Here is a 23,513-nt window from a genome sequence, read left to right as displayed (position 1 = left end):
CAAAGTTGAGCCCTACAATACAATACCCACCTCTCCTTGTCATCTTTACTGACTGATGAGTCGCGCTTGTCCGAGTCTCGGTCTCTCTCGTGTGAGCTAACTGAGGTGCTCCTTTCGCTGTCTCCTGGCTTGAGCCACGGTGGTGGCGTGGGGAAGGAGGGTGGTGTGCGATGGAGCCGGTTCCATGGCTCCTGATGACTGTTGTTGCTGCCGCTGTTGAAGTGCTGCTGTGGGTTGATGCCGTCTTTATGGCCGAAAACGGAGTTGGGCGCTGTTAGGGATTCAACACGCGGAAACAACGGTGGGACACAAGTTAAAATTCATTTATCACCACAATGTAAACATTACCTTCAAGTATGCTTATTTACATTGACACAATTCCCTGATGCATGAAGATGCATTCACAGCTAAATATATTATTTTCTTTCTAGTCGATTGAATCGCTTCACTTTGATCACGCTGGTAAAAAAAATACGTCTCTTTTAAGAGCAACAGTAATTACGGTATGTAATATCTATTGAATATAATTCCTGCCATACTATATCGTTTATGATGAAAGAATAGCCAGGATCCTAATGCACTGCGCTGGCTCCCTGTTTCAGCCAGGATCGACTACAAGGTCCTGCTAATCACTCATAACTGCATAAACAGACATGCCCCTCCCTAACAACAGAAACTAATTAAGCCTCCACAAACATACACCTGCACCCTCAGAGATTCTAGATCATCGAGTAGGCTCAGCAGCCAATGGAACAGCCATCCTATCGATTTGAGAGCACCGCAGACCCTGGACTAAGGCCTATTTATTTTATTTCAGAAGGCCTTTTCGTGTTAAATAAATTGTTGTGAAACCACTGTCAGCAATATCCTTTTGTGCTTGACATTTGTTAAACCCTGCTTTTAGCCTTCTATGATTGATTATGTGTTTTGAACATGTAGCACGTGGTTGTAGCAGTTGGATTTGTCTATTTGAAGCGAAGATACGGATGCGACAGATCACTTTGTTTGCGTCGGCCCGTTTGATCACACCGCTCAAAACAATTATAATCTTCATGTCTGAACGCACATTGTTAGAACGCACAACAGTGCCCAGACAATTAATGCAACACTAAAATAAACATTGCATGATGGAGAAACCCATGGTTATATAGATGCTATGTATCGGTGACCCGATGTTATTTTTTGGTGAAGATGAAGCAGAAACTCACTTAGTGCTGGGTTTCCTAGACCGCCAAAGGCTGATGAACTGAGGGCGCCTAGTCCTCCAAATGTTGTAGGCCTACCGAAGGGCTCTGGAAGTGGGGGGAAAGACATGTTGGCATTAGAGCCCTGCAAGCCTGTCCAGCCCTGGCCCATTTTGTTTTATTTGGGGCACGGGCTAGGCCGATAATGATTAACAACTGCTGCGACATAAATTAACGGTGGATTAGCAATGGCTAAGAAGAAAGCTTACACACTACACAAAACATGGATTTATTTTTGTATTTACAAACGCAATGATTGACTGGTCTACTCTGGGATTATACATTCACACGTTAATGACCATGCAGCGGCGCTGCAGCAGCACCAACAGCGGACTACGTTTAGGTAAGAAAGAAGTCTTAATAATAATAATATAAAACTCTGAATAATAACGTCGGCATTTGGTCATTTCGGGTCCTCTGGCTTTGTATGGGTCCGGTCCTCATATTTATTATAATATCCGTTCGGCTCCGGTTCCGACACCTCTCGGTGCTTTTCGGTTCGGCGCTAGAATTCTAATAATAGCAGCGGGTCCATTTTTTGCAGGCCTTTTTGGGTTCGGGTTGGTCAAATTGGATCTGTGAAGACCTCTACCGAGTGGGGCTCTTACCTAAGTGAGCTGCCATTGCCGGGGTAAGGAAATTCCCAGGATGATGGGGTGGATGATGACCAAAAGGACCTGCTGATGGGTGGGTAGGCCCTGGTGAAGGACAGACAGACAGAAGGCATAAGGATTTGCACATTAGACCTACAGTACATTACATTACATACATAGTTCTTGGTATTTGTTTCCATGATTTGGAACACTAGATGTTTTAAGCTGGATTTTTTATAGGTGCATCTAAAATAGCATACAAGCCCACAATGTGCCGCATCGTGATGTGTCGTGAGATGGTAGATCTGCTATTTTCTGTGCATGATACCGCAGTACATCAAGCCCTTTGGTGTTTACTATTAAGATACTAGTGTTAGGCAAGTGGTAAAACATAGGTGTAGTGTAGTGTATATTAATGTTGCAATATATTGCAACTTAGTGCGTGTACTGTGTATGAGTCACCCATAATGATGATGATGACATTGCTGTAAATGAGCTGAATGCTATTCTTTAATAATAATAACAACTGAACAATATTCCCCCCGCATCAATGTGAAATGATTGCATGATTTGTTTTTCTCAAGCTTGTTTCTGTACCAACAGTGATCCCACCCCCACTAACACTAACAGCTTGTTTCCGTAACAACAGTGATCCCACCCCCACTAACAGCTTGTTTCCGTAACAACAGTGATCCCACCCCCACTAACAGCAGGCTGTTTCCCTGTTCAAAGAAATGAACATTGATCTACCCATTTAGAGCCATAGATTTGCACCTGGACCTGTACCTCTCCATGTTAAAAATAGACAGCTCTGAGAAGAGGAGGAATTGATCTAGTGTTGTGTGAGGAGGGTAGATGGCTGGTGTTGATGTGACATATCAATCATTGCCTCAGCCCGGTGCTCCGTCACATACACACCTGCTGCAGAGAAGAGTGTGGCGGGGCGTGCTAAGTCGTGAGGGTGATGGATGGCTCCAAACAGGCCTGGGCCTGGGGGTCGACTGAGGAACTCGGGCTTGAGGCCAAAGTCCAGTTTGTGAGGGTCGGCCTGCATCTGCTGCTGAAAGTGGCCAGACAGACAGAGACACAGAAACACATGTAAAACCATAGATGGGGTAAGAGGAGGTTGGTGAAGGATGGAGTGTTCAGGTGACACCTCTCCCACTTTACTTAGCCTTACAGTTCACTACCAGTATAAACAGGCACGGCAATCCCGGGGTGGGAGCCGGGGAGGGTGGGGGAGGTTATTTTGTATAATACATGAATAAATAAGAATTTAAGAAACACAAAACTTATTTTAAGTTATTTAATATAATTTAGAAATCATTCCCACAGAAACACAATGCTTTTTGAAGGATTTATTTTCTCACCCCCTGTGTATAATACCCACAATGGTTTGGTTCGTTCCCAGGAAATGATTTGGCAGTGTTGGCAAGTCTGCTTATTATAACCGGTATTAACCGCACTAATATGGACTTGTTTATACCTGGTTGTTTGTTTCTCTTGCGAAATCTGGTAACACTGCCAGCTGGTGACTCGCATTTGCATGTGAGTCCCTGGGCCCTGTATAGAGTCCCTGGCCCCTTATAGAATCGGATTTCCGCACCCGAGTATAAAATATGTTACAGTCTGATTATGTAGCAATGTCCTCCATGGTGCATTCTGACACCTCTGTTCCTCAATATGGTGGAATAGTAACTGTACAATTATTTATGTTTAAGTGTAGTCCTGTTACCAGCGCAATTTTGTCCACATCTGCCATATCAAGTAAATCTGACCTAAACAAAGGAGATAACAGCACAAAAACTCTAGCGCACAATATGACTTGGCAGACAATTTAAATAACACAGCGCTTTTAAATATCTTCTCCCTGCCCTTTAACAGTTCTAGTGCCGCTAATTGTTTGATCCAGTGTTCCGCCGCTGCATAATACGCTATTCCCGCTATTTGTTTAATGCGTTTAATTCTCTGTTTTCAAATAATTAAAAAGAAACAGCGCATTTATCCGGGACCTGATGACGAGGCCGTCGCGTTATGATGACGAAACCGGAAATCAAGTCATCATCTGGGCTGCTAGGGCTTCTGGGAAATTGAGCCCAATGCAAGTGGACGGGGGGTTTGTTTGGACTACAACTTGCTCTGCACTTTGGTTTCGTTTCGCATTGTCATGGCCGCTGGTGCATCTGATCATAACAAGACGAACGACCATTTTTTACCGGATTTTCGTGGTTGAAAGCTGCAAATACTTCAGCGAATGCTCCAAAGGTAATAAAACAATGTCGGCAGCGTTGGATATTTGATTAAAATGCGGGTTCCGCGGGGTATGACGTCAAAGTGTCGCCACCAAGTATAGACCGGTCAACAAATGATATAGAGTTTAGGTGGTTATCAACGGATACATGATTTATTTTCTCAACAACTACACATAATAATTTACAGTAAGTTATGCGTGGCTATGTTTATATTTGTAATAACTATGATAATCACTTGTAGCACAAGATGGCAGGCCTCCAGGAACAAACTCTTTACGACTCAACCTGCTCTCTGACAGGTGCCAGCACTGAGCAGTGGCAACCGCTTCTGGACACTGTCCAGGAGTCAAGATGGATTACACTATATATGAACACTTGATTAGAAGAAGGGCAGTGTGAGTGGTGTGTGTGTGCGTGTGTGCGTGTGTGCGTGCGTGCGTGCGTGTGCGTGTGCGCGTGCGTGCGTAGGGAGCACAATGAGTTCTCACCTTCACTTTTTGTTGGTGGTGATAGATCTGCCAAGCAATGTGGACATGCATGGCACACCACTTCCCTGGTTTCTGCAAACATACAGAAGACAAATGCATTCTATCACAACAATGTTCATTGTGTTTATTTTAGGCATCTTATTTAATGCATTATATTTAATTTTTCATCTTTATTATTTAACAGATTCTTTATAGGACTGAATTCACAGTACAGTCATTTGTTGTTTTAAAATGCACTTTATAATTAACACAATCCTGCCCAGCCCACTAGGCGAAATAAGCAAAGAAAAAGAGCCACATCCGCCCGACCCGGAAGTGATTGCCCTCCATAGCTGTAGTGTAGTCTCGCTCCAGGTTGTGTACGACGGACGATTATTATTGTTAGTGCAACCTCGAATTAATGTTTTATTAAGCTCCCAAGATTGCACCTTATATGTACTTGATTTGCATTGCAAAGGAAGTTGCGTACAGTACAAAGAAACAATTGATTAATATTTCCATTTAAGTAAGTGTAGATAAGTAAGCAAGGGAACTGGTCTACAGTACACTAGGGGGGAACTCCGTGACCGAAAATCTGCATTTTATACAATCATGATGATTTGTGTTATTATGTGTGCGTGCGTGTGCGTGTGTGTGTTCTCTGGAAAATTGAAAAATATTGCAAATGAAGCACTCACCCTGAGAATAGGTCGAAATGGATCCGATAACTACAAGAGAGCAAGAGAGAAAAATAAAAGCATTTATTTTGCCGTTACACAAGCGCTTCTAATTAGCATTTTCATTATCTAATTAGCATTATTCCACCCATTAAAGCTGACCATTACAGGACAGGACATTGCAGATTTGCGAAAGGTTTTTATCTGTACCCTAGCGGTGAAGATAAAATCTGGGAATAAATGTCTTACCAAGAATTTTCTTCACCAATGTGTTTGTAAAGGTGTCTACTAACATATCCCACATTGGTTTATATTCAAACCACCCTAGGGAAGTTTTGACAGCTGCTGAAAGTTGGGGTACATCAGCAACCATTAACCAAGGCAAACTTTTCTAAATTTCATTATGCTTTAAGTAGTATGTCAAACTAGGGGTTTTTCATGATTCTGAATCCATTCCAAGCATTAGTTTTGCACGGAAAACACTCCTTGGGATAAAAACGGCCATAGCCGTCATCACAAATGTGATGAGGTCAGCACATTTGGGAACATTTGGGCAAGTGGCTATGGCCGAATTTAGCCCAAGATTCAAGACTTTATTGCCATGTCAACAGGGTTGATTGAAATTTGTTTCAGTGCACTAAAAACAGACAAAAATACACATATTCATATCACATATTCAGACAGTAGAACAAGATACAAAAGTACAAATGGGTTCAGAATCATGAAAACCCCCTAGTTTGGCCATAGACCCCATAGTTTGGCCATGGCCACCCAAATGTGCCAAAATGTGCTGACCTCCTCACATTTGTGATGACGGCTATGGCCGTTATTAGCCCAAGGTGTGTTTTACTACTTAAAGCATAATGAAATTTACCCCAACTTTCAACCGCTGTCAAAGATTCCCCTAGGGTGGTTGAATAGAAACCAATGTGGGATATGTTAGTAGACTGACACCTTTACAAACACATTGGTGAAGAAAATTCTTGTTCCATCCATCCATCCATCCATCCATCCATCCATCCATCCCTCCATCCATCCATCCATCCATCCAACCGCTAATCCGTAGTCGGGTCGCGGGGGCGACAGCTCCACCAGAGTGCTCCAGACTTCCCTCTCCAGAGCAACATCTTGGTAAGAAATGTATTCCCAGATTTGACATTATTCTGATAATATTCCCTGACTAGGCCTAGCATACAGTAATAACATACAGTAGCATACATAGCATACATACATAGCATACAGTAAAGACACACACACACACACACACACACACACACACACACACACACACACACACACACACACACACACACACACACACACACACACACACACACACACACACACACACACACACACACACACACACACATTACGTGTTATTGTTTGAGTGTGTGACAGTTGTGTGCCCTTCTGTAACAGCGTGTTCCAGAAGGGGTTACTTATGGGGTTCTTCTGTACGATTGTGTCAGTGACTGTGCATGTGTCCTTAAGCCTCAGTTATACTTAGTAGCGTGCCGGGGCCGTGCTCAGTAAAAAGCAGTTCTACAAGCTCACCACGCACCACATTCACAGCACGTGGTGAGCTTGTAGATCTGCTATTTACTGCACGCAACACCAACATGCAACTAAGTATAACTGAGGCTTTATGTACGATTGTGTCAGTGACTGTCCTTACAGGGTTCTTCTGTAAGAGTGTGTGTGGGACTGTGCATGTGTCCTTACCCTGGGATCCTTCTGTAATAGTGTATGTGCGACTGCTCCGGGTCTTGTTGAGACATCCAATGGGTTAGATGTCTAGAATGCAAGGCACATGTTCAAATTTGTCACCTGGGCAAATGTGGTTCACAAAATAAGCCGTTATGTTTTCATAAAGTTGAATCTCTGACCAGAAGGAGCAGCTTGATTAAATAACGCAAGAGCAAAATGTCAGCTGTGACATCAGTGATCAGTGTGCTATTGACATATTGTTTGAGGGTGTGTATGGTGTTATGTTGTGTAGTGTTGTGTTACCTTGGGCTGAAAGGCGCCCTGCAGTGAACCAAAGGGCCCCGTGGGGGGGATGACAGGAGGAAGACCAGACATGGCTGGCGGATAGGAGTGGAAGAGCTGAGGAAAAGGACAGATGGAACTCAGTATATAGTTGTTGTTTCACTGGATTGTACAGTGTGTAAGACACACCCATTCAATCTGTATGGACTTCAATCAGAAGAAACGCACATTTTACATGAAAGTGTGAATGCTGTAATAAATGATTACACAAGGCTTGCATAATATGGTTTGATTACAACATTATAGCAATTTAGACATTGATGTATAGCTCTTGGCACCGCTAGGGGCCATTAACTGAGCTAATATAATTGCTCTAATCGACCCTGATGGTTCCAATTCAGAATTGGCTGCTAAGTTAAATCACAGAGACGTACTACAGAATAGATCAAGCAAGAAATACTGTTCTGTACATCATCTATACTTTCACCTGGGCTCCACAGGTACATCATTCCATACATAGACTATGCATGATAGATATTTAAATGAAAAACATGTCACCTGGAATGCCATGGGAACAGTTTCTAAAAGTAAGTTTGGGGTAATGGGAATGTTGTGCCTTCAACTGAAATACAGACATGTATTTGTAACAATGAGGTTAAAACCTACCATTGTTTTTCGTTAAACCTACAGCTGCAACTACCAACATGCACAGTTCTGATACTGAATCTCTTAACCACATGAGCCCCTATTCTGGGGTAAACATTCAGTGCAAATATCTACAAGCTCATAATAGCAGATACGGGGTCAACCAAATATATAACATGGTTCATCACTGTCATTCTGTACAATGTCTGACAATAGTCTGACAATAGCTGAACGTCGTTGTTGAAGCAACACAATAACAGCATGTGCACGCTCATACAACTCTGTGCACGCTCATACAACTCTGTGCACGCTCATACAACTCATGTGCACGCTCATACAACTCTGCAGGATCACTGACAACTTCAGCAGACAAGGGGCATTAGAGGGGGTGCAGCATTTGAACTAAACTGTGTTTAGTGAATAATCAAGAATGAGCAAGCCACTCCGGTTAGCAGACAAATAAGAAAGAAGGGTAAAAAACAGCCATAATACAATTCACTGCTGAAATACAGCTACTCTCTCTCTGCACACCATATTAATCATTATGCACATCATCTTCCGTTATATGCACCTGCAATACATGCTAAAAGTTATGCTAAAGGATTCAGTAATCCAGCATTGTTTTCATTAATCAAAACATTTTGAATGGGTGAAATACAACAGATAGGGTGTTTACAGTATCTACTAATAGAAGCGGATGAGAGATGGATGCATGGAATCTATCACATAAACAAGCAATAAACAGCTACAACACCAACATGGGCTGGCGTTATGGCATAATGGCAAAGCACAGACTGCTCTGCAAGCACAGAATACGTGGTAGGTTAACTCACACTGTGTCTGTAGAAGGGGTCAACTTTTGTTGGGAATTTTTCAAACTGTTGGAGAAATGAGACAGAGGGACTAAGTACAATGGACATTTTAGAGGTGTGACATTGCCCTTGTTAATGTAATACATTATTCTGGACAGGCTCAAGTCTTGAACAGCCTTTTTCTGGGCACTTTCAATGTCATATTAGGGAACGGAAAATGTATCTCAAAAGTATAATTCTGGTCTGAGAACATAGTTACGCATTACAGCCTAGATGCCCTCAGTTGAGAGACAAACATGATATTCAACCAATTCCCAAAGCCAATCCCGTGCAAGGATTGCCTTTGATTTTGCCCTCTCATTCCAGGAGCTTGTGGAGACGCTGTAAAGCAGCCCTGTGTCTCTGTGTCTCATTTGGGCTGGTTTTAGTGGTGCAGTGTGGGCTCCAGGAGAACATTTCCCCAGTCAAGTCTAAACACTGCAGCCATAAAGAGGCTTTTTATGGCCTCATTAGCTGTCAGAGGCCGCGCGGTGCTGCCTTTGAGGAATCATCAGAGCCCAGCAGAAAATTCTCCAGCCAGGCAGTTAGAGTACAGACATGAATGTGTGTGTGTGTGTGTGTGTGTGTGTGTGTGTGTGTGTGTGTGTGTGTGTGTGTGTGTGTGTGTGTGTGTGTGTGTGTGTGTGTGTGTGTGTGTGTGTGTGTGTGTGTGTGTGTGTGTGTGTGTGTGTGTGTGTGTGCGTGTGTGTGTGTGTGTGTCAGGTCCAGCCACCCATTGCCTGTGGTCTGCACTGACAAACAGCGGGACGCTAGCCCAGAGCATTTGCCTATAATGAGAAAGCCCCAAACAGGACTAAATGATGTCATTAAATCCAGAATGAATTAAGTGTATTATGTTCTGAAAGCTGGCTCGAAATGAAACGACTTGCTTGGGGCAAGTTATTGCCAGTTTAGAAAATAACTGTGTCGGGTGCGTGTGTGTGTGTGGGGGGGGGGGGGGGGGGACAAGAGTGGGCCAGAAACAAAAAAGCTAAACAAAAACACTAGAAAGGATTTCTGAGAGAAGAATGGCATCATTGTAGTACAGACGGACACACATGGTCATCATTGGGAGTCTGCCGCGGAAACCGACGATTCCCTAAAGCAAAAAAGTGGGCCGTGCTTACACACACACATACTGTACTATGTGGGCCGTGCTTACACACACACACACACACACACATACTGTACCATGTAAATTACGACCACAAAGGGGGAAAGAAACACTTTGAATCGCATCCCACCCACTCTCATGCACATAGAAAACCCGGTACTTAGAACAAAAATCTGGTTATCATCATCATCATCATCATCATCATCCTCCTCCTCCACCTTCCACAGTTGTGTTCTACTTATCCTCACATTTCTGGCAGGGGTACGCACCATGGGCGGTGCTGGCGTGGGCATGATGGCGTGGGGGAAGGGCGTGAAGGTGTGCTGGTGGGTGTGCTGGTGCGTGTGTTGGTGCTGATGCTGGTGTTGGTGCTGGTGCTGGTGGAACTCGGTGCGCAGGTAGGGAGGCGGACCCAGCGATGCTCCGCGGTCTGCACTCTGGGAGGCCAGGAAACGAGTGTTGAGCTCCTGACGCAGAAGTTCTTGTTCTGGTTAGACAGGTTAGGACAGGAGAGAGTTAGGCAGGTTAGGACAGGAGAGGATTAGACAGGTTAGGACAGGAGAGAGTTAGACAGGTTAGGACAGGAGAGGGTTAGGCAGGTTAGGACAGGAGAGGGTTAGGCAGGTTAGGACAGGAGAGGGTTAGACAGGTTAGGACAGGAGAGGGTTAGGCAGGTTAGGACAGGAGAGGGTTAGACAGGTTAGGACAGGAGAGGGTTAGACAGGTTAGGACAGGAGAGGGTTAGGCAGGTTAGGCATGGATTGGAAATAACCGGCTATAAAGAATATTGTGTGGTTACAAATATTATTTTTTTTATTCAAATCAGATGAAATGAAAATAATTCTTAACTGTAGGTAAAACTTAAGATGCTAAACCCTACTTGTATTCTGTTAGAGTCATTAAGCACTAAAGCTCTTTCTTATGTAAACATCTGTGATTTTCATAAAACCTTTGCTTGGCCCAGAGAAATAAAGAAATTCAAGTTATTGCTCGCTTTTCTTCTAAATGAAAGAAATTGCCCTGAAATTTTAAATGTTATCTCTAGAGCCACCACATCATTTCTATTCCGCAGTGATCCAGATCCAATACACAACGCTCTGCGCGGTGTGTGTAATAGCTTTCATTGTATGGTTTTGTGTATATGGCTGGCCTGGTCAGCCAAAGCCTTTTAAGGGCCCTTTATTCTTTATTCAGATGGATCCCCATTAGCTGCCACCACAGTAGCAGCTACTCTTCCTGGGGTCCAAGTAGAATTGATTTTGTCCCCGAATGTGAATGGGAGTGAATACATTTTCATTCAACTTTTGGCATTAATTCCAACAAATGATAGGTGGTGGTGGTGGTGGCAGAGGTTAGGGTAAATGTTTGGCTAGCCATCCTTTTCTTCTAACGAAACATGTCCTCATATTTATTTCTCACATGTAACAAAGACGTGTTGTGCATGCTTCATTACCCTGCTGCACCACAGGGGGGCAGTGAAAGATGTTTGCCCTCACATTGTTTTGTTTTTTTTACCTGAGTAGGCGCTCCCAGCAGCGGGGTGTCCGGGGCCGGGCAGGGTGTTAGACGTCAGTGGTGGCGGTGGGGGTAGAGCCGCTGGAGGCGCAAACATATTGGGGTGATGATGATGATGATGTGGGTGTGGCGAGGACTGCAGGGCAGAGGGGAATCCGTGGGGACTGTTCTGGTTAGCTGCCAGCGGCAGGGGGAAGGCGGAGGCGGCTGCCGGAGGAGGCTGGTGGTGGGGGAGGTGTGGGGAGGGGACGGGAGGCCCGTGGGGCTTGCTGCCCGGGGTGCTGCTCCGACTGCTACTGTGAATGTGGAAGAAAGAGAAAGAAGAAATGAGACAGGTTAAGCCAGGCGTGATCAGTTGAGATTAACACTTTCTCCTCCACGTTGCCTTGTTCACCATCTGTTCTAGCATCCAATCCCCAATACAGTGTTTTCACACCTCAAGTGTCCTCCATTTGCATGTGCGCACGCGCACGCGCACGCACACGCACACGCACACGCGCACACACACACACACACACACACACACACACACACACACACACACTCACACACTCTATAGCTTAGAGAATCCAGGGCATACAAGATGCACACAGAAAAAACAACAACAACAAAAAAACACCACATTCGTAACACCCTCAGATGCAAATAACCACCGCTGGCAAACATAACAGAAAGAGCATCTGTCTTTGAACACAACTCTCGCTTAAACACTTCCTCCCGTCCCGAGCCAGGTATCACACATGTGCATGGGAAATGGAAATGGGAGTGGGTGTATGTGTGCAAGCAAACAGTCTTTTGTAGTGTGTGTGTGTGTGTGTGTGTGTGTGTGTGTGTGTGTGTGTGTGTGTGTGTGTGTGTGTGTGTGTGTGTGTGTGTGTGTTCGTTCCCTGGGGCTAGTCAGAGAGAGCTCTGCGTCTCCCGCAATCCTTATGCTAAGCCCAAAAGCTCATTTGCAGTGCTCCTTCTCTGTCGTGGGCCCAACCCGTGATTATTCACAGTGGGTGCCCAGCCCTGCTGGCGTGCTGGCACACACAGGGGCCTGGCACTGAGAAAAGCGAGGAGTGCCAGCTCCCAAGAGCCTTGGAGGCACAGAGCTGCTGTTGGGAGTCTGTAAGCCCAGCACGAGCAATCCTGAAACCCGGAATTAATGGAGAGATAGAGCTCAGCCAAGCCTCAGTGCTTGACTACAGATAGGACACAACAGATCAAACATCCTACCCCCAAAGGACACAACAGAAAGAGCCCTAAATCTCTCCCATTGCTGAGACTTTTTTCATGAAAGGTTGTACTGTATGTACACATGGTGCAGCCCACCTACAGATTTTTTACATGAATGTGGATTAAACGAGAAATAGAATCCAGGGACATGGTCCATAAGTACAAATGATTAGGGGGGGAAAAGTGAGGCGAAACAGGTTTGGATTAATCAATGATATTGACGTTGTCTTTGACTGTTTGGAGATGGAGGCTATACTCAACCTGACAATGTGGGTGGTTAATGAATCACAGGCACTTAACGCTCAGTGTGAGTGGCCCACCTCCTTCTAACAATCAGTGCTACTGTTTGGCTCGGGGACTTTCACATTTCCCAGCTAGCAATTTACATACTGATAAGGCATCATGCATGCTTTGAGCTCAAGAGATGCTGTAGTATTTTCAAGTGCATGTGAATATGGAGTTTTGTCTGGCTCTGTACTGCACTACAGCAAAAAACAAAATAATATGATTTTCTTTTTTGCCTAAAAGCGCACCCACATACAGCAAAATGTTGTAATATTTTCGGATCCCAAACTTGTCTACAAGTACATTTGTGAGATCACAAAGAGCATGGGTTCTTCTTACCTGTGCCCGTTGAGATTGAGGCCGTTATAGGCAGACAGAGGCCGGGGGTGGCAGCGTGAGGGGGGCCGATGAGGCCCTGCCTGGCTGGGATGTTGTTGGTGAGGGTTGTGGGCCGGTAAGGCAGGGGATGGTGGGTGTGGGTGCAAGTTGGGCGTCGGCGGAGGCCGGGGGTGGGACAGCGGTTCGGGTTGGTGCTGGGGCCGGGGAGGGGGGGCTGATGAGGGCTCTTGACCCTGGGCGAGAGGCAGGGCTGCAGGTGTCTGAGGCCTAGGGGGAGCCTCTGAACGCAGGGGCAAGTGGGCCGAGGACTGAGCCTGGATCTGGATATGGCCGTTGGTCTGGTTCCGACGAGGGGCAGAGGGCAGCGTTAAGGGGGCCGATGTCTGAGGTGGGGGCAGCGGTAAGGATTGGACAGCTGGATGGACCTGGGGGGGCGGGGGCTGTTGCTTGGGGGTGCTGGCTGCAGGGGGCTGGGGGTCTCTGCAGCTCTCCTGGCTCCTTTCTTGACTGCGCTCTAGGCCTGAAACCTTGAGGAGGCTCGGGCCATGAGGCTCCTGGGTGCCATTGGTGGAGAGCACATCAATGCCGAAATCTGGAGAAAAAAAGAGAAGAAAAGAGAAAAGAGAATCAGTCGTTATGAACATCTGTCACCAATAACTGTTCTCAAGACTGCTCATTTTGGTAGTTAATTTGAAGAATAGGAATAAAAAACAGTGAAACACAGACTTGCTGATTTCCACTAACGAGTCAAGTGATTGTGATATACATGCCAAATGAAATTAATGCTATTGAAAATTGAAACATCCGCACTGAGGCTCTCAGGAAACGTCAACATGTGTTCACATCAATACTGCAGACGTCAGGCACAGATGTTCAGCTCTGTGTGTGTGTGTGTGTGTGTGTGTGTGTGTGTGTGTGTGTGTGTGTGTGTGTGTGTGTGTGTGTGTGTGTGTGTGTGTTTTGTGTAATGAGCTTGTTCCTCTGTGAAAATGAAGACTGCAGATGAGCATTGTTGCAACTCTGACAAGGATGCTGGTGTGCGCGTGTGTGCGTGCGTGCGTGCGTGCGTGTGTGCGTGCGTGCGAGTGAGAGAAAGAGACACAACTAATTACAATGTTTGCTGTCTTGCTTGGTGCATGTGTTTGTGCACCATTGCTCTGTGCTGAGCGACAGCCTGACTACCACAAATACATACAGACACATCTTGGTCAGGGTAGCGTCTGTGCCCATGCAAATATCTATTCTACATATATTGTTACAGCTCATCCCATGAGTATCTTTCATTCATCATTAATTTACAAAAAAAATAAAAAAAATAAAAACATATGGATAGGCTACAAGATCTTTGCCCCACAGCGTCGATATGCTCATGTTGCAGACTAACAATTTTGCGTATATCAAAACTAGAGTAGGTATATCTTTATATAACAGGATGGGGTCTGAAAATGGTGTGGCTTTCCCTGTGGATAACTGAAGTCATGTTGATGACATCATATTGATGACATCCTTCCAGTCCTTCCCAAATATGGAGTGAAAACTCTTCAAGGATTTGCCTCCTTGGCCTAATGGCAGCATGCACAAGAAATGTGCTGCTTATCGTTATCGGTTCGATGGTTTGTGAGATGAGCCACGGACACACAGACAGACACACAAACTGACACAGTGCCAGTGCCAGTCTAGACGGCTCAGCCCCTAGATGGCACGCTGTACACAATACCAAAGTTTCAAGTCAGAAATAAGTTTATTGTAAGTGTTTAGAAAAGACGCTAAGCATTTTTCCACAAAATGCAAACCGGCTTGAAAGTGAAATTTCAATTTTTTTTTAAAGTATCTGCCATTACAGTAGGAACTGTATTCATTCTATTACACATGCTAACCTAGCCTGCAAAGGAGAAATACTCAAGCTTGCTGTAGATGCCAAGTACTGACACATTGCACTCTGGGACTTTTCTCATAATTTCTGCATAGCAGGTCAAACACAAAACACGCATGTACTATCCAATGAGTCAATGACAGAGTGTATAAGAATAGCAACTGCACAATTTGTAACGCTTGTAGAATAATAAGCTAATAAGCTCCATCCAGAGTATTTCTCTACAGTCAGCAGGGACCTCTTACAGAACAGAGTGCTCCGACATCAGCAGTCAGGTTGGCTGCTCAGAGCTGCAGAGGCAGAGAGGCTCATGGGGGATGACAGTGCATACATAAACTGTAATTAACTCACTCTGGGCCTCTGGGGATGGGGACGGGAGTGGGAGCTCCTCCAGCCCCCATGTGCAGTGGGATAAATCCTTTACTGGCAAAGAGCTCTAGATTGGGCCCTGATTCCCCCAGGCTAAAGCAGTAGCCAGCACTGCAGACTAGAGCTTGTATATCCTGGCAGGCTTGAGGTCTTTCACAGGGGCCCTTGCTCTACCCTGGGCCCCACTTCTTGGGATGGAGGTGGAGCCACTGCTAACTCCACTGGGGGTAGGAAACAGCTGAGCTGTATGGAAACCCCATCCATTAACATTAGAATGCTAAAAAGGGTATTAGCGGCCTCTGGCACATGTGACTTTGCACTTAAGGGTCATGGAAGGTAATGCCTAGTGCAAGATCACAATCGATATCTACAATAACAGCTATTGACTCCTGCTCTGCCTGGGACATCTGCCAGCCTGACAAGAGACAAAAGGCACGCTTTGCCCAATTGAAGTGTGTGTGTGTGTGTGTGTGTGTGTGTGTGTGTGTGTGTGTGTGTGTGTGTGTGTGTGTGTGTGTGTGTGTGTGTGTGTGTGTGTGTGTGTGTGTGTGTGTGTGTGTGCAGTGTGTGTGCGTGCGTGCGTGCGTGCGTGCGTGCGTGCGTGCGTGCGTGCGTGCGTGCGTGCGTGCGTGCGTGCGTGCGTGCGTGCGTGCGTGCGTGCGTGCGTGCGTGCGTTCTTAAGTCTGTTAATTGTCTCAGCGCAACCACACAGGAGGAAATGTGCATTCACTATGCAAGCGGAGAGGCTTCAATCTTCAAGGCTAACTAAACCGTACACGGAATCTGTAATCTCCTCCTTGGCAGCTGGTACACATGGCCTGTCTCGTTCCCTTCACACCCGTCGATGAACAATGCACAGAAGACCACGCAACTCTTAAATCTGTACCGCCACGTCAATCTTCTCCACTTACAGATGCCTTGGCTTTACCACTCGACAGAGGCTGCTGCCGGCAAACAACCCTGATATAACAGAGAAGAGGGAAGGAGAAATCCCCAAATCTCCCAACAACCTACCTCCCCCCTGAGGTCCGTGGGCTTGTTTTGAGAATGTGCTAACGCGCTAAAAAGAAGGTGTCTATTCTAGCCATAATGAAGACTCAAGGGTCGGGGGGGAGTGCAAGAGAAAAGGAGAGAACTCCCCTCCCTTCTCTCTCTCTGTCTGTCCCACGGGGGTTCATTTGTCAGTCTCCTTCATCCCTGGAAACAAATAAACGCACCTCCTGCTTGTTTTCTCAAAGCATAGAGCCCCTACTTATGCTTTGAGAGCCCCCCCACCACACTTTTATATTATTATTCTTGGTTTGTATACTGAACATGGCGCATGGTAGATATTCGAATGGGGAATGAAGCCTGTTGGTAGTTTACGGGGCAAAGCCAGGGGCTGGATGGGAGGAAGGGGGTATGGAGAAGTGTGTGTGTGTGTGTGTGTGTGTGTGTGTGTGTGTGTGTGTGTGTGTGTGTGTGTGTGTGTGTGTGTGTGTGTGTGTGTGTGTGTGTGTGTACGCGTGCGTGGGTGCGTGCGTGGGTGCATACGTGCGTGCGTGTGTGTGTGCAGGAGAACCCTTCATTAAAGCTGGTTGTCAGGGGACCCAGCGAGGGGCTTAAAAGAACAACTCATTATCCCAGGGTGAGACCTCTCTTGCAGCTCACAGCGCATTAACTGCACACATCCCCACACGCCCTTCCAGACCAATTTGACTTGCATCTTGTTGTGTGATTTAATGTACAACACAGATATACACTGAAACATACTGTAGGGATTCAGTGCAGATGCAATGCTACAGTATATATAATATGATATAACATATGAATGAATGAAAAACCAGTGACCAAACATCTGGTATGCCCAATACCAATTAATTGTCGACAGCATTTGTTTAACTCATCTTCCACTTATTGCATAGATAGACCATACCGTAGGTCAGTATTACTATTAGCATTTTCATTTGTGGACATTAGGGCAAATCCCTTATTTAAATGTGTCTGTGTACTACTCTATATTAAAGGGAGAGAGACAAGGCACATTAGTTTATATGGGGTCGAACATAAGCGGATTAATGTAGCATATTATATTTTAATGTGCTCAACTTGATATAGCCTGGCCAATATAAATAATTAACAAGCAAGCATTAACAGCTACTTTTAAAAAGGGTTTCTGGCAGACCAGCACAGAAAAAAACATTAGCTCCCCAAGCCAAAGGTACCCTGCCAATGTTTCTCCCCCACCTCCCTAATTCCTGGGGAAGAGAGAAAGGTCTGAAAGTTGGGCCAGGAGACACCCTGACAAATTGATGGCCACAGAGGCCTCTGGGACATCCCAAACTTTCACCCCCACCGTAACCCCTTCTCCTCGTTCCTACTCAAAATAGCACCCTCACACATTCTCGACTCTCACACTCACTTATGGGATTGAATCCAGACAAGGGTCACATAGCTCCAATCACACAAAACCAACAAGCGAACGCATTGCAAGACCAGCCTGACAACTGAACCATGACGTGTGTTTAAGATAGATCAAGTAGAAGTGCAGTGCAAATAAGGCCAATGTCTAATTTATAGTCCATCAATCATACTACTGTATAGGTGAGAGATCAGCATGATCAAAGAAAGGCAGATGCCAGGCAGTGCATTAGAGGTGATAGTTGCATGATCTTGCATTTAAGTAGACAAGTTGTAAGAGATGAGGTGTAAATTGCAAATGTAGCGAAGTAAAAGGTAGAGCATAGCAAATGAAAGTAATTTCTTGGGGATATAACGCTGAATTATATTTTCCACACTTTTAATAATAATGGGATTATAAGAAAGAAAGAATGTAAAAGGCTCAGCTGTATTTGCAAAGCGTTTGAGATGCAATACAAGAAACTTACAAGAAACATTGATCAGATGATGGCCTATTTTGTTAAAGACATTATTTGATTAATCAAAGTTATATTTCTTATTGAACTAATGTGTGTTGAGATAAGATTCTATGATCACAAACTCATTCTTTTGTTGAACTACAAAAACTTCTTACAGTACTTCCCAGAGAAATTCCCGCAGTCCACAACTCCCCACACGCGTTTTGGAGATTTGATCCAGATTATAAAGCTTAAATTTGATTTCTTGATCTAATATCAAAATATTTTTGTTTGGACCACCCAAAATACAAATCTGATCCAATCGAATAGGCATTAAATGTTTTGAACTCTTGAGCCCCGATCAGTAGGTGGAAAAATCCGATCTGGCATCGCAAGACTATGGTATAGGAAACCACTTCTCCTCTGATTCACAACATGAAGTCAGTAAGGAGTTTTACAGCGAGGGCGTAACAAATGTGGAGGAACACACAACACTATCCCTCCTAGGTCTGCACCCCGCTGAACAGGTGCCTTAACCAACCTTTAGTCACTAACGGGCTTGGAAATAAAAACGTCTGGGTATCCGAGGCTACTAGTGCAGTGACAGGTCACCCTCCCTGCCCGGCTTCCCACCCACGGACACGGCCAAAACTGTTCACTGGAGGATCAGGCCAGACCAGATGCCTAGTGCGGTGGTGGGCAGGAACTTCACCCCTGCACCACCCCAGCTATTCAATATCTTAACATCATCCAGGAGCCAAGGAGGAAAAATGTCTACAATCCCCATGAAACTTAAATGACAGCTATAAAGGGTGGGCTGACATGGGTTAACGTAATGGAAGTGCTGAGGGTGCATGACAGCTGTGCAACTGTTGAAAGCCTTCAGGAAACAGGTGCTTTAAGTCAGGAAGGGTTGGGGGCTGGGCCTGGAAACACGGTGGACTGGAGGTGGTGGGGGGTCAATCCTAAGCAAGCCATAGTGGATTCTGTTCTGTTCCTCATGGATCCATACACACAGACCATGCAGATAACAGGTGGGGGGGGGGGGGGGGTTCCCAGATATAAATGGCATTAAATGGGGGTCAGTAGCCTATGCATGTCAAACTGGGCATCCTTTTCAGATGGGGTCTTACCGTGAAAATGAATTTTCAGGGCAAAACCTCGACCTCGCGCGTGCGGACTCGGCCCCCAGCCTGGTACCCTAGTCAAAATATGGCCCTTGAGGAAAATTAATTGGGGAACCCTGTCCTATGCTGTGCCATGCTATAACACACGCAAGTGTATCTGGAAGGAACTGCAAATCAGAGGGCACTGTCAAATATGCTTAATTTAGGAAGATAGCCCAACCGTCACTTCGCCACTAGAGGCAAAGTTGTAACAATTGTCTCCTGAGTAAGCAGGCTCGATCTGACGGCAGATCACGTGGTCATTTACTGGTGCTACAGCTTGTGAGAGTGTGTTGCTGGGACAGAGAAAGGTCGATAACAAAGTTGATTCTCTCCTGCTTTGTCTCTCTGGAAAAAATAAAATAAAAATAATAGTGTCAGAATGTTTTGTGGCTTGTGATGATTGGGTCCAATATTTAGTTCAGTGAACATCGGGCTAAAGAATCGTTCAGAAGCTGTGTTCACTGTGTACACACACACCAACATTCCAATGTTCAATTTAGAAGTCCCAGAAAATGCTTTCCCTTAGTCACATGTCTGTGGGCATTTACATTGCGGTAGTAGAGAGTGATTTATTAATGCATCTATCTGTGATCTATGATAGGACAAAATAACTTACATTTAGGGAGAAGCGCTGACAGGCCTAAATCCCTGTGCTGTCTGTCACAGCTGACAGAGTCCTTCAAAGTAGCTCTCGTTCTCGACGTCTCTCAGACTCTCTGCGTTTCCTCTGCTCTGTCAGTTATTCTCCAGCCACTCCCCCAATTGTGCGACAGTAAGCAAGATTCTGCCCAAGATTCTGCCCAAGCCACTCACACATCACGTCACTCTCCCAGAGCTCTATGGGAAACAGTTTCTCCACGATTCAGCCAACACCAAACTGTACCTTCTGAGACCACAGTACAGGGCTGGGTCACCACACTGCACCTTCTGAGACCACAGTACAGGGCTGGGTCACCAAACTGTACCTTCTGAGACCACAGTACAGGGCTGGGTCACCACACTGCACCTTCTGAGACCACAGTACAGGGCTGGGTCACCACACTGCACCTTCTGAGACCACAGTACAGGGCTGGGTCACCACACTGGACCTTCTGAGACCACAACACAGTACAGGGCTGGGTCACCACACTGCACCTTCTGAGACCACAGTACAGGGCTGGGTCACCACACTGCACCTTCTGAGACCACTGTACAGGGCTGGGTCACCACACTGTACCTTCTGAGACCACAGTACAGGGCTGGGTCACCACACTGCACCTTCTGAGACCACAGTACAGGGCTGGGTCACCACACTGCACCTTCTGAGACCACAGTATAGGGCTGGGTCACCACACTGCACCTTCTGAGACCACAGTACAGGGCTGGGTCACCACACTGTACCTTCTGAGACCACAGTACAGGGCTGGGTCACCACACTGTACCTTCTGAGACCACAGTATAGGGCTGGGTCACCACACTGCACCTTCTGAGACCACTGTACAGGGCTGGGTCACCACACTGTACCTTCTGAGACCACAGTACAGGGCTGGGTCACCACACTGCACCTTCTGAGACCACTGTACAGGGCTGGGTCACCACACTGCACCTTCTGAGACCACAGTACAGGGCTGGGTCACCACACTGCACCTTCTGAGACCACAGTACAGGGCTGGGTCACCACACTGCACCTTCTGAGACCACAGTATAGGGCTGGGTCAGCACACTGCACATTGGTCAAAAATAAATGATGTAGGGCTGCAGTTTTCACTCAATTTAGCAATTTTAATCAGATGAATCAATTTAATCAATGATGAAAAATAATAATTTGTAATAACTTTCCAAAATATCAAAACTAGCCAAGCTTGTAGATCAGCTATTTTTGCGTGGCACCATTGTGCGATGAAGGGGCTGATCAATTCAAATGTTGTCATGTTGATTTGTTGATATTTCATTATTTACAAAAATAATGTAAAATACGCTTCAAGATTGCTTGATTAATTGAAAAAGCAATTGAAGCAAAGGCATAATCAATACTTGCGGCCTTAAAATCATGAAAGCCACTGAGTTTGCTTTCTAGTAGCTTTACAGTTACACTTCCAATCACGCTCATGAACAATGGCTTTGTTGTTTTTGGGAGGCTACACTTCTCTCCCTTCACGTCACTCTTCCTTTTTGCACACTTATCTTCTGCCAAAAACTAATAAATAAATACAGGGAGGCAGTATATTGTATTTGCTCGAGTCAAATCACTTAAAGTACACATTGAGTGGAATAAAGTCTGCATAATGAGAATTCCATCTTGCAGTTGTCTGTGTAAACATTAATTATAATCAGAGTCTTCCTCTGTGGGCAAGGTTGAGCTGCTGCATTTTCAAATTCTCTCATAATGAGAATTTGAGAAATGCCCTAAAAAAAGAGTGAATTGTTCACTGAAAGGTTTCTATATAATCTCTTTGGCTCTTTGCATATTTGTGTGCACATTTTAAACATGACATTATACAGCCACATAAATACTGCCACAATTATGAAACATTGGGGACACTTAGTTTCAGTCACATACTCACATTCATGTGTATATGTTGAGAAAAAATGTTTTCCACAGCACATTAAATGTTTAAATAATAGGCAAAACGAAACCTCCCTAAAGCCCAAACCACACCAATGGGTCGAGACTCGAGATGCAGCAAAACAGATTTAGCATTCGCCGCAGCGGTGTGATATGTCCTGTTGCACGTCAGCGCATGGGGGGGCTCTAGCAACTCCCGCAGCCCTCGGCGGTCGCGTAGTTTGCGTATGCGGCGGGCCGGCACTGTGGTTGCTTGCGTCCACATGCGTCTACAAGGGTCCGGATGGTTGCAAGGATGCATACATCCCATTGGTGTTGTCTGGGCTTTAACCCATTTTGACCTGAGATCAGATTCTAAAAATGTCTTCTACATCCTGACAGTTTTCTGAAAAAGCTATGTTTCTATGGCAGTCGTTCTTCGATTTTTCAAAAATAGCATGTAGATCTGCTATTTTTCAATAGCTAAAGCATAACATGATGCTAACACCAAAAGGGGTTCCTGCCCAAAATGGGTTAAGATACACTTCTTTGCCAAACCTCACTTAAATGCAATAGGTGATTACTGATTTGGCACACACTCATGTAATGATAACAATAAACAAGGCATCATTAACTCTAACGAAAGAGATCCGGCTCATAAGCACCTCATTATCCTCAGCAAAGAAAGACAATCTGCCCAGAAACTGTAACATTACATTTTCTCTAATAGCACATGGTCACATGTAGCCTGGTCTTAAGGCAGTGGTTCCCAAAGTGGGGTCTGGGGACCCCTAGTGGTCCTTGAGGTAGTTCCAGGGGGTCCCCAGCTAAATGATAGTTTGGAACCAAATGGACCCTATGAGTGTAACTCTGAGCGTGTACAAATGGAAAAATTGACATTGATTTCACAATATAAATTGGGGTCTCAGAGGTAGAAATGTCATTAAATGGGGGTCCGTAGCCTGTTACATGTCAAACTGGGGGTCCTTGAAATGAAAATGGTTGAAAATCACTGCTAGAGCTGTAAAAATCTTCTCTTACGGGGGTCCTTGGCATATATTTTCAAATGGGGGTCCGCAGGCGGCAGGCTAATGAGGTCATTTTGGAGGTCCTTGACATGAAAAGGTTTGGGAACCACTGTCTTAACCCATTGAGACCTGGAACGCATCCATGTCACGTTAGCGTTTAACCACATTAACCATTAACCCATTTTGGGGCGGGAACCCCTTTTGGTGTTTTAAACATCGTTATAATTTAGCTATTGAAAAATAGCAGATCTACAAGCTCATAGCGCGCCACCGAGTGGCGCGCTATGAACTTGTAGGTCTGCTATTTTTGAAAAATCGTTAAAATGTGCCTCAAATCTTTCCGAAAATTGTCATGATTTAGAAAACTTTTTTTTTTTAATTTCGACGTCAGGCCTGAATGGGATAACGCACTTTCATATCACAGCTATCCTAAAGTATATATTAAAATAGGCTTAAGGGAGGACGGGTGAGCAGACCTCGGACGTCAGGCTCATGTCACCATGACTCAGCCATAACCATAT

At 45.2% G+C, this 23,513-nt stretch overlaps 1 protein-coding gene across 15 annotated transcripts in view; it reads right to left on the bottom strand.

Moving 5' to 3' along the window:
- Positions 1–23,513, bottom strand: part of auts2a (activator of transcription and developmental regulator AUTS2 a) — a 392,003-nt gene that overhangs the window by 3,129 nt on the left and 365,361 nt on the right. For 6 of the 15 annotated variants that reach the window (XM_079508630.1, XM_079508637.1, XM_079508633.1 and 3 more), the window contains 12 exons: positions 13,193–13,784; positions 11,351–11,646; positions 10,084–10,322; positions 8,704–8,748; positions 7,247–7,342; positions 6,959–7,030; positions 5,255–5,284; positions 4,578–4,649; positions 2,756–2,897; positions 1,853–1,942; positions 1,209–1,292; positions 31–283 (listed from right to left, as the gene is read on the bottom strand). In XM_079508630.1, coding sequence (XP_079364756.1) covers positions 31–283; positions 1,209–1,292; positions 1,853–1,942; positions 2,756–2,897; positions 4,578–4,649; positions 5,255–5,284; positions 6,959–7,030; positions 7,247–7,342; positions 8,704–8,748; positions 10,084–10,322; positions 11,351–11,646; positions 13,193–13,784 — 2,011 coding nt within the window. The remainder of the gene's footprint in view (positions 1–30; positions 284–1,208; positions 1,293–1,852; positions 1,943–2,755; positions 2,898–4,577; positions 4,650–5,254; positions 5,285–6,958; positions 7,031–7,246; positions 7,343–8,703; positions 8,749–10,083; positions 10,323–11,350; positions 11,647–13,192; positions 13,785–23,513) is intronic. The other 9 variants (XM_079508639.1, XM_079508640.1, XM_079508638.1 and 6 more) reach the window with 9 other exon arrangements.

The sequence above is a fragment of the Electrona antarctica genome, assembly GCF_951216825.1.
Source record: "Electrona antarctica genome assembly, chromosome: 8".
NCBI classification, from domain to species: Eukaryota; Metazoa; Chordata; class Actinopteri; order Myctophiformes; family Myctophidae; genus Electrona; species Electrona antarctica.
Note: the sequence above shows the minus strand (reverse complement) of the source record. Positions and strands in the feature narration are given on the sequence as shown.